Source organism: Gossypium arboreum, chromosome 11 (genome assembly GCF_025698485.1).
Source record: "Gossypium arboreum isolate Shixiya-1 chromosome 11, ASM2569848v2, whole genome shotgun sequence".
NCBI lineage: Eukaryota > Viridiplantae > Streptophyta > Magnoliopsida > Malvales > Malvaceae > Gossypium > Gossypium arboreum.
The window spans coordinates 136,859,354-136,873,326 of NC_069080.1; the positions used below are offsets into that span (position 1 = coordinate 136,859,354).

At 32.5% G+C, this 13,973-nt stretch overlaps 1 protein-coding gene and 1 long non-coding RNA gene across 2 annotated transcripts; one reads left to right on the plus strand and one right to left on the minus strand.

The window, feature by feature from the left end:
• Nucleotides 1-1,225: 1,225 nt before the first annotated feature.
• LOC108473211 (uncharacterized) lies at nt 1,226-2,063 on the minus strand. The gene is made up of 2 exons (XR_001869687.2): nt 1,818-2,063; nt 1,226-1,541 (listed from the first exon to the last, which is right to left on the minus strand). It is a non-coding gene; the product is annotated as an uncharacterized LOC108473211 (long non-coding RNA).
• Nucleotides 2,064-7,442: 5,379 nt separating this feature from the next.
• LOC108473406 (putative disease resistance protein RGA3) lies at nt 7,443-13,352 on the plus strand. The gene is made up of 10 exons (XM_053022232.1): nt 7,443-7,559; nt 7,648-11,074; nt 11,177-11,245; nt 11,344-11,373; nt 11,519-11,605; nt 11,738-11,824; nt 11,921-11,987; nt 12,093-12,519; nt 12,625-12,738; nt 12,823-13,352. The coding sequence occupies exons 2-3, from the start codon at nt 7,660-7,662 to the stop codon at nt 11,194-11,196; spliced, it is 3,435 nt and encodes a 1,144-aa protein (XP_052878192.1). The 5' UTR covers nt 7,443-7,559; nt 7,648-7,659; the 3' UTR covers nt 11,197-11,245; nt 11,344-11,373; nt 11,519-11,605; nt 11,738-11,824; nt 11,921-11,987; nt 12,093-12,519; nt 12,625-12,738; nt 12,823-13,352.
• The last annotated feature ends 621 nt before the right edge of the window (nt 13,353-13,973 follow it).

A 13,973-nucleotide genomic window follows, 5' to 3' on the forward strand; every position in this document is an offset into this window, starting at 1 on the left:
AATCGTACATATTTATAGAGGAAAATATTCATTGTACCTTTCATTCAAGTTAGATTATGAAATTGAATTTCCTTTGTTGCTCCTACTAATACAATTTCTTTGTTTATCATCTTTCCTAATATATGGCAAATTTTTGCAATAACCCATCAAGAAAGTATATGCAGAAAAAAAAGGAGGTAATAATTTATCAAATTGTTTTACACTTTTAAATCAATCATAATAATCTCACAATTTTTGCATTGTACTGTGATGAAATCCTCTTGAAATTGCAGCTTACACCAAATACTAAAATAGTTATCCACACCACCTTTTTCTTTTCTTCTATTTTTCTGATAAAAGGAGATTGCATAATTTTCAACAAAAAAAAAAAGGTAATATATGTCGTAAGTTTACTTCTAATTACCAATTGATCTGATATAACGGGAAGGGTGTATTTCAAGAGTGATGATATATGTACGAACTGATGTAGTTGCTTATACGGTACCTATGCTATTAACAGATTCTTGGAGGCATAATCGAGAGTGCAATGTCCTCGCCAAGTAAGTAAATTCAATAGGGGTTGGAGGCTAAAGGTTGATACATAAAAAAAGGGGAGGGGCATAGTTCTGCTTCAAACAAAACCCCAAATTTAGCATCTTGTGTTGTTAAAATAAGTAAATTCACCGTACTTTTTTGTTTTTGGCTCTCTTCTTCGGCAGAATGTAGCGTACAGTACAAGAAGCAGGGACCATCCTTTCTACCATGATTTGTTTATCTGCCCACATATTCCAACAAAACGAATGGTAATAAATGTCATCAATTTCCTTCTAATTTCCAATTGATCTGATATAAATGGTGTAATTCAAGAGTACTTGTATAATATATATGCCCAACTGGGTACTAGCTTAGATGGAATCTATGCTGTTGACGGACTCTTGGAGGCATGTTCGAGAGAGCTTAAACACATTTGTATTTTTCGGTGTTCCATATAATATTATGATGAGTGTCAAATTAATTAAAAACGATGTAAAAAGTAGTATAGGGGTAGGGTCGATCCACAGAAATTGAGATATCAACATTTGTTGTTTGATTAAACCAAGTTGCACGTCTAGTACCTATCATGCCCACGACATGTGACAGTCTGTGCAAAATAAAAAGGAAAATTCTAATGGAATAAAAGTAAAAATAATAAATGTAATAGGCCAATTTTGGCCCGAGCCCAAGACCCCAAAAAAATAAACAGCAATAAAAGTCTAAAATATTTTAACAGTCCATTACAAAACAAATAATAAGCCCACTACCCAATTACAAGCCCAAATCAGAATTAACTTTAACACACTAGCCCAATTTACAAACAAATTACTAACCCAAAACCTAAAAACCCTAGACGGCCCAAATGGCCCCCTATCTTAACATTTTCAGAAAAAGAACCAAACGCTAACACCCCATGCTCGCCGCCGATGCTCCCCTGTGCCGCCATGTCAGTACCTAGCCACGTCAGTGCCTCCGTACCCTCCTCTGCCATCACCGCGTGCCAACATGCCACTCCACCGAAACAGTACCTAAAAAGGAGACAAAAAGACAACAACACAGAAAAAAATATAGCAAAAACTTTGTATTTCTTTTCTTTCTTTCTCTTTTGGCTATAAAAGCTACAAAGATATCAATGTATTTTTAAAAAAAGACACAGAGATTGAAATACAAAAAAATAGAGCAATCGAAACAGAGAAAAATTTTAAAAGTGGTTTTTTTATCTGCTTCTCTTTTCATTTTGATTTTGTTTATTTTATTTTTTAAAAAAGAAAACAAAAAAATAAAAGAAAAGAGTTGAACCTTACCCCATTTTGTGCGTTTGCACTGCCGTGGTAGGCGAGATTCGTCATTTTCGATGAAAAATGACGTTTTTAGGCTCGAGGAGTCGAAAAGCAAAAAAAATTGGCCTTCTTTCGATTTTTGGACCACCGTGGACGGCGGCGCCATCGTTGCGACCAACGACCCTTCACGGTGCCTGATCATCGGAACCCAAGGCTGTAGTTTGGAAAGGGGAGAAAATTTGAGAGAGTTGGTTTTATTTTTTTTCTAAAAAGAGTAGAAATGAAATGTTTTGAAAAAAATTTTGGTTTTTATAATAGTGTGAAACGGCGCGGTTTCACTTTGGCTATTTAAGTGCCAAAACGGCGTCGTTTAAGGGAGGCCTACCCAAGACCCGACCTGCTCTTGATTGAGGATCCGCGTGTTATTTAAGCTAAGGGATATTTTGCACATTCAATCCCTCTGCTTTTTCAACCAGTTTCAATTTATTCCTTTTTTATTTTTTTCTTTTAATTTTGCCCGAAAATTTTGATTTTATTTCATTTTAATCCTTTAAAGGAACGCCGTCGTTTTGGGGACAGGGGATAATTTCCCATTTGGTCCCCCTTCTTATCCGCACGTTACAATTTGGGTCCGCTACTCTATTTCTATTCTGATTTTTCCCTTTAAATTCTGTTTAACTTTCAATTTAGCCTTTTTTATTTTTTTTTAAATTTACATTTTATTTAGTAATTTATTTTTTTAAATTTATGCTTCTAAGTTCATTCTAATCCCGATTTAGTCCTTAACTCATTAAATTCAACCCTTATAATTTTATTTTATTTTCATATTTATTTATTTACTTATACTTTACACCATAAATCTCATTTTAATTCTAGTTGAGTCCTTTCTTAGTTTCCACTCTTGTTGTTTTTTTTAGTATTTTTTGTATTATTCTTTTGCCCTTATTTTACATGCATGGCTTACATTTCAAAATTTCATTATATCGTTATTATTAATATTATTACTATTATTATTCATGTTAGTACTATAATGTTTACTTGTATAATGGTTATTATTTTATCATTGGACTGTTTTTATTTTATTTTATTTACTTTATCATCGTCATAGTGTATCACCATTATTAAATAGTATTATAATTGCGTGTTATTGATGTTATTTACTTGTTTGGTCATCTTTTCTACTCGTTATCTTATATCGTGCTAATACACTTGTCGAGTGTTACGTTCAAATTTATTTTACCTTTTTTATTTTAAACACTATATCAAAAAAATTTATTAAATTTTTAAAAAGGAAAATTTTGAGAATAAAGGTAATATTTCATATTTTGATCTTCGAGAAAATCGTACTCTAACTCAAGGAGTTTCGATTTACTCGTTGAACCTAAATGGCTGAATATCTTTTAGAATTAAAATATACAAGTTTTTTTTTTTTAAATTAATTAAAAGGCAAACTCATTCTCGAGAGTTCAAAATGTCATGTCCTAACTTAGGGATGTGACATTTTGTTATTTTGAGGATAGAGAGTCTTTAACGTTCGTTTCAATTTATTCCAGCGTTTTAGTAAAATTAACATTAAAAAAGAAGGGATCGTATTTTAAATTTTTTGAGTTTTCAACTTTCGACACTAAGACATTAACTAATCAACTAGGTACCAATTTTGGGCGTTATGAGGGTGCTAATCCTTCCTCATGGTAACCCACTCCCGAATCCCTTTCCTGAATTTCGTAGACCAAAAATTATTGTTTTAATAAATTAAACTTTTTATTAAAACGTTCAAATTACGAGGTGACCTGATCACACCTCATAAAAAAAAGATTGGTGGCGACTCCCATTTTCGTTTTCATTTTTTTAAATAAAAAAGTTGGCCCTTTTAAAAAAAATGGTTTCGACAATAAAGATAAAAATAAGAAAAAAGGAAATTAAATTAAATAAACTAATATGATGGAATTCAAGCTTTAAGCTCAATTTTGTTCCAGTTTCGAACCAATGCTAGATAACAAGTCTTTTCCTTCAACCGATAAGCCAATTATAGTGATCAAGGATGCCTCAGACCACCATCCCTTCTATATGTAAATTAATTACGAGAACGCCCAACAATTAATCCTTATCGAACGAACAACCACAAAACACGCACCCATGATTTAGCTCTCCGGTAGCCTTGTGAGCTAAAAGGGTCCATCTTGAATCAACAACATCAATTTGCTAACTTCTTAGTTGGACACACCAATGTGTTATTTGGAAGATCAAATACAACAAATGATCAATTCGGTACTTTCAATTGTACGTCTATCAACACCGAATCGACGAATTCTTTTTAACATGGTGTCAACACAATTTTGTGACATGACAGTGTCTATCTCCAAAACCAGAAAAACAACAAATACCGAAATAAAGGTTTTTAAGTATAAGTTTGAATCTCACAGCTCTCTACAGCTGGATTATTTATTTAACTACTAATGAAAATATATGAAATAAAAGTATAAATAAAATTTTAAAAATTTGGAAACAGGATTGCGCAGGGAACAGAGAAGTAATAAACAAGTATGAATAAAAGAATGGGGCAAATTTTCCAATAATAAAGAAATATTAACAAATATTAACACGCCCACCTACATCGACAATATTAATAATTAATAATAAGAGTATAGTATAAAACAGTAATACTGTTTCTTTTAAACTAAATATGGAGAGATAAAAACTTGTGATTGAGTTTTCAATTAACACCAAAATTAAATTCGATTCTTGGCCAATCCCACTTTTATCCTTTAAAAATATAATATAATAAATTCATTTGAAAGTTCTGCCCAACTTCTTGTTTTTTGTTCATAGCATCATGTTCTGCTATTTATTATCATCAAGAAAATACATTGAAAACAGCAGAAAATTTATAAAGAAAGACCGTCCGTCAACTAAGTTTTTAATATAAAACTAGTAAATTTTTATTTAATTATTACTGGGTGGTGATATGTTTAAAATACTATATTGACTTTATGGGTAATGTATGTATGTATTAACACTTGCGTTTTCTTCTTGTTCGCTCTTCCTCCTGCAATAATCAAACACTTTTTGCGTTGATTTCAGTTTGCACCGTGAATGGCTGAAGCAATTGCTTTCGATATTGCTGGAGAGCTCATTACTAAGTTGATGTCTCGTGCTCCCTCTCAGATTGGAGTACGGTGGAATTTCAAAGATGACCTCGATGACTTCAAACGCACCCTCTCTACAATCAAAGCTGTGCTTCTTGACGCCAAACAACGATATGTGAAACGCACCCCCTAATTTTTTTTTAAGCTCATAAGAGTTCTTCTTATTGAAGAAATATAATGAGAGAGCTTTATATAATAAATATATATAAGTAAAAGAAAAAAAATAAAATGGAATTAAATTAAAATTATACCTGAACTTTGATTTAATATATAATATTATACTTAAATTTTAACTTTCAGCAATTTTATAAATGAAATGTTAATTTAAATCAATTTTCACAAATGACTAACATCATTCTTTATATACTTTCATTTTACATGTACGTATTGTTAATATAAATAATTATATTTATCTAAAATAAAAATAGATTAATTTCTTCATTTCGATAAATGTATATAATTGAGTCAATATCAAAACTTCATGCATACATTTGAACTGCAATAAAAGTTTTACTTATATAACTATATTGAATTAAAATTCATGTATCAAATCACATATTACATTAATGTTCTTGAATAATTTTAATATTTTCTCAGAAAAAAATAGACTTCAACACCATTGGTGTCGTGGTTGGAAGTAATATTTGTCCCTCCCTAATCTTTTGGAACTTGCTAAAAAAATGACGTCAGTATTGTTCCTTGTGTTGGAATATTGTCGAAAATACTAAAAGCCATAAATGTGTTAATTTTTGAGGTGGTATATATTATGTAACAAGTAAAATAAAAAGTACAATTAAGATAATTACATAGTTTGAAACTCGACTTACGTCTATCAGGCCTTATCCAGAGAAATGAATCCACTGTAAACTTTACAATATAAATAAAATATTCAAGCCTAACTTGGTGCAATCTCACCATTGTACAATTATGTAAGCTCTCCCTATTCTCTTTACCTATTGTAAATGAAAATCAACAGTCAATAATATTTCCTTAATTATATTTTAGATGTGGTTTGGATTCGAATTACGCTAGCCGTATTATTGTTAGGAATTTGTCTACCTCTTGTAATTAAAAAAAACAATTTAATAATAAGAGTATAGTTAATTGTTACCGAAGTGAAGTTAAATTACCAAAGCTCCATGCATGGGTTCATGTTTAAACACTTGAATATTATATAGCTCCTCTCTATCTAATTTTAACAAATTAGATGAGCCTTTTGAGAAATTTGTGCCAAATTTTGTGACTTTTGTCTGCCATGTGGTCATGTCCGGCCAATTAGCATTACTTTTATCGAGAATTATATTTATGATAAAAGTTTTATCAAGAATTATTAATGTTTATTAACAAAGTTTTATTATTATTGATTTCCCTTAATAAAATTTTAATTTTGAATTATTAATAATTAAGATTAAATTGAAAGAATGTGCTTGATAATTTTTTAGAATTAGGACCAAGTTGATGGAATTTATAAATATTAGAAGACTAAATTTATTATTTTGCTAATAAAAAGATCATGTCAATATACAAATGATATTTTAATAATTTTCCAATTTATGGTGTTTGATTAACTCACGACACCAACTCTCTCAAGAGTTTGATATAAATAAAAATAGATGCCTTGTAGAAACATAATGCATAAACAAATCGCTTAATGATAAATTTAGTTCTTGATGTTTATATTTTTACCAATTTAACCCTTATTCCTTTGTTGAACTAAATTTGGCATCAAACATTTAAAAGATTCAAATTACTTTTTAAAATGAATATGTTGACTAAAACATAAATTTTTAACGATGTTCGTATGGTAACATGTGTGGTATACTATGTGTACTTATGCTAAGATGACATTATTTGTCTTATATATCACATCAATAAATAATTTTAAAATTTTAAAAATTTAAATTAAAAAATATAAATAGTCCATAAAAGTTTAAAAATTAGCAAGAAATACACATGGATTGCAATGCGGTTACCATATTTAAAAATTTAACATTTTAAGAAATATTTTCATTAAAATAATAGTAGTTCTACTCTTTTTGAAAGATTGAAACCAAATTTTATTAAAAAGTGTAAGGAAATGTTATGCTAAATTTATCATTGTTGCTAAACAAATACAAGGCTAACATATAGCATCAATAGTTACTAACAAAAACAAAAAACGAAAAATAGTTACTGAGATTTTGTTTGATAAATTTAAAATTAATGTCGCATATGGTTGACAGAAAATAAATGTTAAATTGATAAATTTTGATAGAAACTATTAAAGACGATAATGATTAGACTAAAACTTTTAAATTGAAAAAGTAGGATAATTTAAATTTTTAATTTTTAAATTACAAAAACTATCAACACATTTTAACCTAATTTGATGACCATTCAAATTTGAAAATTGTTTGTTATATGACTATTAAATTAAGTATTTTTTATTTCAATTATTTGTACGGATCCACATTGACAAATTTTGCCCAAGTTGATGTATTTTGCAGCACCCCAGGTGTCAATTATTGAAAGTATAATTCAATTATCATCAATCCAGCTTTGGCACCATTGAGAAATTTGCGTCAAATATTAAACATTTCCCACCAATCAACATTATTTATAAATTACTTGGTCTCTACATGTATGTGTTTAAATCTGTGTTTCATCTTGTTCCAATTATTTCAGTTCTCCTCTTGCAGTAATCAAACACTATTTTCCCTTGATTTCAGTTTGAACCATCAATGGCCGATGCAATTGCTTTCAATCTCGCCACAGAGCTCATTACTAAGTTGAGCTCTCATGCTTTCTCTCAAATTGGACTCAGGTGGAATCTCAAACATGACATCGACGACCTCAAACGCACTGTCTATACAATCAAAGATGTGCTTCTTGACGCAGTAGAGAAATCGGTGACCGACGAACCCGTCAAAGTTTGGGTTGAACAGGTGACCGATGCACTTTATGATGCTGATGACTTGCTCGATGATTTCTCTACTGAAGCTTTGCGGAAAGATCTGATGGGTGGGAACAAGCTGACAAAAGAGGTACGCCTTTTCTTCTCAAGCTCAAACCAGTTTACTTACAGCCTCAAAATGGGGCGGAAAATTAAGGCTATTAAGGCCAGATTAGCTTCGATTGGAAGCAAGGCCCAGATGTTCAGCTTGGTAAAGCGTGATTGTCCTGTGGAAACTTCTTTCGTGATTAAAAAGAGGCAGCCAATGCACTCTTTTATTTTTGAAGATGACATAATAGGGAGGGATTATGATAAAGTAGCTCTTCTAAAACTCGTGTTAGGGTTTCAGAGTGAAGAGAATCTTTATATCATTCCAATTGTGGGGATTGGAGGGTTAGGGAAAACTACATTGGCAAGACTTGTTTATAATGATAAAATGGTTAGACGTCATTTTGAATTGATGATGTGGGTGTATGTTTCAGATGTTTTTGATGTGAAAGCAATTGTAAAAACCATTATTGAATGTGTGACTTACAAAGCACTAGATCAAAATCTCGATATGGACCAATTGCAAAAACAACTTCAAGATAAAATTGATGGGAAAAAATATTTGCTTGTTTTGGATGACATTTGGAATGAGGATGTGCAACAATGGTTAAGCTTAAAGAATTTATTGATGGGTGGGGCTAGAGGAAGTAAGATAATACTAACTACTCGCTCTATGAAAGTAGCAACAATTACTAGTAACTGTCTGCCCTATGTTTTGAAAGGCTTGTCTGATGATGATGCTTGGTCTTTGTTCAAAAAGATAGCATTTATGGAAAGATATGCAGACCCAACAAATTCAGCCTTTGTGGAAATAGGAAAGCATATTTTGAAAAAGTGTGCTGGAGTTCCTTTAGCCATAAAGACAATAGGTGGTATGCTATGTTTGAAGGGATCTATAATTGAGTGGCATTATTTCAAAGACGTACAACTTAGTAGAATATCCCAAAGAGAAGGTGGAATTTTACCTTCACTTAAGTTAACTTACGATTATCTCCCATACCATTTAAAGCTTTGCTTTGCTTATTGTCGATTGTATCCAAAAGATATTGTGATTGATGTACAAACACTTGTTCAATTTTGGATTGCACAAGGTTTTGTAAAGCAATCAAATCCGAGTCAATCTCTTGATGAGATTGGATTTGAGTATTTTAAAGAATTAGTTGAAAAAAGTTTCTTTCAAGAGGTAGGGGAAAGATATACGGGGGAAGGACTAACGTGTAAAATGCATGATTTAATGCATGATTTAGCTGAATTTGTAGCAGGGACTGAGAGCATTGTTGTAGATTCAAATTTTAGAGCAAGGGAGGTGGGTGAAAATTGTCGCCACATATTAGTTAATCCTTCATTAATTCCATTGTTTAAAGGAAAGAAGTTGCGAACTTTATTACATTTTCCAAACAAGAGTGAGCAAAGCCAACATATGAGTGATGAAACTTGGGATTCAATCATTTCAAATTGCAGATATTTGCGTGTATTAAAATTAGATAATTTAGATATTAATAAAGTTCCATGCTCCATTCAGAAGTTGAAGCATTTGAGGTATCTTGATCTTTCTAACAATCGCAATCTTAAGATCTTGCCTAAGAGTATTTGCAAGGTACACAATTTACAAGCTCTGAAACTTGATTGGTGTAGTCAGCTTAAAGAATTGCCAAAGAAGATTGAAAAATTGGTGAATCTTACCCATATTACGTGTGAACGATGTCATAGCTTAACTCATATGCCACGTGGAATAGGGATGTTGACTTCCCTTCAGACGTTAAGCGCATTTGTAGTGGATAAAGATGGTTCTCATGGTGGTGCAGATCTAAGTGAATTGAGTGGGCTTAACAACCTAAGGGGACAACTAAGAATTAAAAATCTGGGATTTGTGAAAAATGCAAAAGAGATGTTTAAGGCTGCTAATTTGAAATGGAAGCAACATTTGCGATCATTGGTTTTAGTATGGAGTGGTGATAGTGGTGATGACGAGAAGTCACTTGAAGACCTACAACCCCATCCAAATCTGGAGTCGTTGCTCGTGATAGGGTGGAGAGGAGATGCCAAGTTTCCAAGTTGGATTTCTTTGCTCACAAATCTTGTAAATATTTCCATATGGGGTCCTAGTAAATTCAAACATCTCCCTTCCTTTGCTCAATTGCCTTGTCTTCAACACCTATTCATTTTGGATTTGACTGAGCTCGAGTACATGGACAATAACAACCACAATGGAAGACAAGGAGACCCGGAATCATTTTTCCCATTGCTCAAGCGTCTTCACATCCAAAATTGTCCAAATATGAAGGGTTGGTGGCGGAAAAGGCCGATTGATGATGATAACGAGGACGACACAACAGTTATAGGAACATCAACCATGGCATTTCCTTGTCTTTCCTATTTACATATTGAAGATTGCCCTTTGACTTCAATGCCGTTGTATCCATTACTTGATGAACTAATATTGGTCAAAACCAGTTCAAGGCCATTAAAGCAGACCCTTAAGATGAACATCACCAGTATATCACGATCAACTTCAACCCCTTCTCTTCCTCTCTCCAAATTGATCTCTTTCCATGGAGAGAATATAAAGGAACTGGACACGCGCATGCTAGATGAGTGCCTGCGACATCTCACCGGTCTCGGAAGTTTAACAATAAGAGATTGCAAGGAGCTTGATTTAGAGGACATGCAATGGGAACCCCTTGAGAATCTCTCTTGTTTGGTGATTGATAATATTCCACAACTAGTGTCTCTCCCCATTGGGCTTCGACATCTTGTTCAATTGAAAACATTAGAAATTCGTAATTGCAGTCGATTGAGGTCACTCTTTCCTGTGTTCCAACATCTCACTTCCCTTGAAGAGTTTTCAATAAGGAATTGCAATGAGCTGGAGTTATCTGAAGCTGGCATTCAAATATTCCAAGATTATACAAGCTTACGTGCTCTATGGCTGGAAACCATTCCGAAGTGTCAGCATCTCCCAGAGTGGCTTCGACATCTAACAAATCTGCAACAGCTTTATCTCGTTGATCTGCCAAATTTAACATCGCTTCCGGACGAGATGTGTTGCCTAACCAGTTTGGAAGAGTTATGCATACGACAAACTCCCCAGTTGGAGGAAAGATGTCGGAAGGACATTGGTGCCGATTGGCATAAGATTGCTCATATCGCTACAGGTTAGTATATTTACTCCCCAACTACGGCCTCTTTTGCCAAAGTAGAACAAGCTTTTTGGTACAATTTCTTTATTTATCTTTGTATTTTGCAAATTTGTGCAGTAACCATCGAAGACTTTTAGTGAAACGAATTTGGCAATTTCAAGAATTTAAATGCAGAAAAAAGAAGTGGTAATCTAGCTAATTGCTTTACACTTTTAAATTATAATAACCTCACCATTGCAATGATCTGATGAAATCCTCTTGTGTATATACATTTGAAATTGCAGCTTATATCAAATACCAACAAGGAATGGCAGGTAATTCATACCACTCATTTATTTTCTATATGATTCAATAAAACAAAATTGAATAATTTAGATTTAGAGTAAGTATTTTGGTGGTTCATATCTATCATTTCATAGAATTCAATTTAAAGGCTTCTAATTCTTTAATTCTAAACAGTCTTTATATGTATCAAATGTACATTGATGTGGAGACGCCTAAGAAGCTTGCATGCCAGCCTTGAAAATGCTTGTACTTCGTGCTCTGGTTTGTTCATTTTCCAAATTTAAGCACTTACCTTATCTTAATCATAAGTATATAGGATATAATGTTTTATCTTAAAAATTTTGATCTATTTACCCTTAATTTTTGTTAGCTTTTGGTTCTATTCTTCGGCAGAGCATAGCATGCAATACAAAAAGCAGAGACCATACTTTTTGAAAGGCATTTGAGAAGTTTAAGAAATTAGATGCAGAAAAAGAGGCGGTAATTACTTAACTGCTTTACATTTATAAATAATTATAATCTCACAATTTCAAATGATCTAATATAACCCCCTAACTAAGCTTCCTTCTTTTTCAGCATGAGTTCAATGGAAGAGCCAAAAAACAGGACACGCATTCTTCATCAGCTGATGGAATCCTCCTCTGTGTGCACATTTTTTCTTTCTATTTCTTTTTTTTTTCTTTGTTGAAGAGTCCCTCTGATGATCTAATCCTAATTTTTGTTAGATTTTGGCTTTCTTCTTCCGCAGAGCATAGCATATATTACAAGAAGCAGAGGTAATATATGTTTAACTACGATCTGTTCATCTGCCAAAATATTCCAACAAATCAAAAATGGTAATATATGTCATCAGTTTCCTTATAATTTTTCCAATTGATCTGATATAAAGTATATTATGGAGTATTTCAAGAGTTGTAATATATATGCTAACAGATTACTAGCTTAAATGGTACCTATGCTATTGACAGATTCTTGGAGTCGTGTTGTAGAGAGCTTAAACGCGCAGTGTCGTTGTCAAGTAAGTAAATTGAATAGGGGATAGGGGTTAAGGGTTGATGAAATGGAGGGGGAAGAGGGGGACAGTTCATAATATTCTTTGATGCAGGGTTCCCCTTTTAGCTGTTTGAATTTTGAAGGTTGAATCAGGAAAGGATCTTGCTTCAGAATATTTGGTGGTGAGGTTGAGGTTGATTAAATGTTTTCATTATTTATAGATGAACAACAATCTATTACACACACATATTAACACTAACAGGGATGTGAATTTGTTACCATTACAGATGATGATGCCCAATGTTTGGCCCTTTCGCTAAACTTGCACTGGAAAATCATAGACAATGGCTTTGTGGTTAGCCACCATTATTGCACATAATATAAAGTTCTATTTAGTAACAGTAAGTGCTTCTTCTACATTTGGACACTGCTCAGTCTAAATGACATAAATTTTAACATTATGTATTGGCATTTATAACTTGCAGGTTCATTGTTGCTATATACAGAAAATTAATGGACTAGAATCCACCTTGCAGACCTTGATATCCTTAGCTCTCAAAGAAACACCTGCCATTACCTACGTTCTTCCTTTCGTTCTTTCGAGGATGGCAATGTCTCATCACATTGAGATTCCAGAAGAAATGCTTACGTAAAGCTTGGTTGATCCTGGCGCTTATATATATAGATGATTTGTTTCGTGGGTGATGTGTGGATTTAAAGAAACACTTAGTGAGGAACTATTACTGAGTTTCACCTTTTGAGTGTTGATTTTTCTTTGCATAACTAAGTTGGAAGTCTGTTTACTTAATTGTACAAAGGTGAGATTGCACCAAGTTTGGAGGGTTAGGCATAAATCATTTATTTGTACTTTGAAGTTCATAGTGAATTCATCTCTGGGTAAGGCTCCGTAGACGTAGGACAAGTTTCGAACTGCGTAAATATCCTGATTGTGTTCTTTATTCTTCTTTAATTTTACTTTTGTGTGTGTCAAATTAAAAAAAAATACATTTTTCTCTTTCGATGTTTCAGATAATGTTCTAACACATAAACCCAACTAATTACCAGACAATGTTGTGTACATTATGTAAGACTCTCGTTTAATGAAAGCGCTTCAGTACCTAATGTTGAGGATGAAAATACGGATGCCCTGCGACAATTGCAACCCTTTTTACCTTGTTACAAAACAACTATACCTATATCCAATGTCTTCTTTTATCTTCCATCAACTTTTGTATTTTAGGAATTTTGCGTTTCATTGTTCATTAATTTTTTTGTTGAAGAAGAAAATTTAGGGTAAAATTAATATCATATGAATAAAGTTAACTTAGCTGAACAACTCAAGCTTGAAAGAGGAGGAAATGTCTATATATGTTTAATTTGTGCCTTGTGAGCTATTTTCTATTGAATTAAGGTAAAGTCCACTAACCCCATTGATATTTATATTGAAAAGAGGAAACAAGTTGACTTTATAGATTTGAAGCTTCGATCAGGACTATCGATAAAAATCAATTTTGCTTTTATTTCGATTGATAGATTCTAGATTGCGCTCTGATGAAAACGAAGTTGTGGACTATATTCAAAGAAGTGAAGAAGGGGAGGTGCTATCTTTTAAAGTAGAATATAATAAATTTAATTT